We start from the raw sequence: 1,779 nt of genomic DNA on the forward strand, positions 1-1,779 counted from the left end.
AATAAAGATGAACAGTACAGATTAAACATTTTAAAACAATATATACTTATTCTCAGTAAAAAACACCCATATTCAAGTAACGTAGGGTGCAATATGTAAGTACAGTATGTGAAAATTGTTCATGTTTATAGAAAAACAGTGCGTTTTCACTAGAAAATCATTGATATCATTTGATTATTTAATATGTATTACCTCCAATTATAAAAGTATTATTTATGTGATTTAAATAATGTATTACGTTATTGGTGGTGCTTCATCAATAAATGTCCGACCTGTGTTTCCGGTGACTGGCAGAAAGAACCGGAAGTCAGAAACCTGCTGTGTAATCGTACCGTTTTTTAGCTGTTGAAGAAGCAGCTTCTTTTTCTAGGAGACACTTAAATCTCACATTTAACATGCCGGACTACTTGGGAGACTCTCAAAGAAAGACCAAGGAACCGGAGAAAGATGACGCACCTATCAGATGTAATCCTAATAATATATGAATTATTAAAAACATTCAGTTCTTTCCTGTAAAGAAACGTCGGCTTTAGCTTCATGCTAACGTTAGCTCTTCTCGTGAAATGTGGTGCTACTTTTTTACGAATGCCTTTAATAACCTATTTTTGGTTTGCATATAATGTATTCTGTTTATAGTAGTTAGTATATGTTGTGTACATGTAAGTTAATGTAAGTTAATGCAATGTTATTGCTCGGATAGATAAGAGTGCGAACGGCCCGACGACCAGTGTTGTCAGAATGCAAACTCATTATTGTTGTTTATTTCTCAACAGCTTTGGATGAAGGAGACATTGCTCTGCTGAAAACATATGTAAGTACACCGTGAGATAGACTGAAGCACATTAGTTTGAAATGTGGAATTGGTTATATCCACATCCAGCACCAGACACTGTTTCTACTTGGAAAGCTGTGGGAGGTCATTTGCACTACTGTGTATACTTTTACTGTCATAGTAGCCTAACCCCAACCCTTTTGTATGTATACCTGTGTGTGTATATATAAGTGGGTGTACAGGTGTGTTATTATATTTGTATACTTTGAGATGGTGAGAAACAGCCTCTGGATCTCCCTGTCTGTGAGAAATTGACAATAAAGTTCACTTTGATTGTTATTATATGTATCTCGTCTAATGTGATGCTTGCTGTTGATCATCAGGGACAAAGCACCTACTCCAGACAGATCAAACAAGTTGAAGATGACATCCAGCAGCTGCTCAAGAAGATCAACGAGCTCACAGGTGTGTGATCAAAAACATAAATATGCAGGAGGCTGTGGCTCAGTGGATAGTATGATAGACTTCGAATCAGGGGATAGCAAGTTTGAGTCCCACTGCAGTCAGCATGTCGTCGTGTCCCTGAGACACTTCACCCCAAATTGCTCCTGTGAGGATTGTCCACAGTATTGAATGTATGTAAGTCGCTTTGGATAAAAGCGTCTAACAAATGACATGTAATGTAACACTTAAGAGTCAAACATGTTACTATACTTACGTTTTCTCAGCTGCTGGCTTTAGATGTTGGGATTGGATGCTGAAATATGTCTGAATTTGCTGTTGTGTTGTTTGGCTCTGACAGGCATCAAGGAGTCGGACACAGGCCTGGCTCCTCCTGCACTCTGGGATCTGGCTGCAGACAAACAGACTCTGCAGAGCGAACAGCCGCTGCAGGTTGCGAGGTGAGTACAGCTGACTGATCTCTCCATCAATGCATGTGTAAAAGTCTACACAAATCAATCAGAGCAGCTTTGAATCAGTAATAGCATTGTGGCAAAAACTAAGGC

At 38.9% G+C, this 1,779-nt stretch overlaps 1 protein-coding gene across 1 annotated transcript; it reads left to right on the forward strand.

Annotated features, from left to right (window-relative positions):
• The first annotated feature begins 297 nt into the window (after nt 1-297).
• Nucleotides 298-1,706, forward strand: LOC104959917 (26S protease regulatory subunit 7). The gene is made up of 4 exons (XM_010787828.1): nt 298-465; nt 774-811; nt 1,156-1,237; nt 1,575-1,706. Exons 1-4 carry the CDS (start codon nt 396-398, stop codon nt 1,676-1,678), a joined length of 294 nt encoding a protein of 97 aa, XP_010786130.1. The 5' UTR covers nt 298-395; the 3' UTR covers nt 1,679-1,706.
• Nucleotides 1,707-1,779: the final 73 nt, after the last annotated feature.

Source organism: Notothenia coriiceps, unplaced genomic scaffold (genome assembly GCF_000735185.1).
Source record: "Notothenia coriiceps isolate Sejong01 unplaced genomic scaffold, NC01 NC01_scaffold00031378, whole genome shotgun sequence".
In the NCBI taxonomy this organism is placed as follows: Eukaryota; Metazoa; Chordata; class Actinopteri; order Perciformes; family Nototheniidae; genus Notothenia; species Notothenia coriiceps.

Excerpts from the sequence above, each read along its gene's own strand:
- LOC104959917 (XM_010787828.1), top strand. The coding sequence starts at position 396 with ATGCCGGACTACTTGGGAGACTCTCAAAGAAAGACCAAGGAACCGGAG. Across the intron at positions 466-773 it reads AGATGACGCACCTATCAGAT|CTTTGGATGAAGGAGACATT; the intron begins GTAATCCTAATA and ends ATTTCTCAACAG. Across the intron at positions 812-1,155 it reads TTGCTCTGCTGAAAACATAT|GGACAAAGCACCTACTCCAG; the intron begins GTAAGTACACCG and ends GTTGATCATCAG.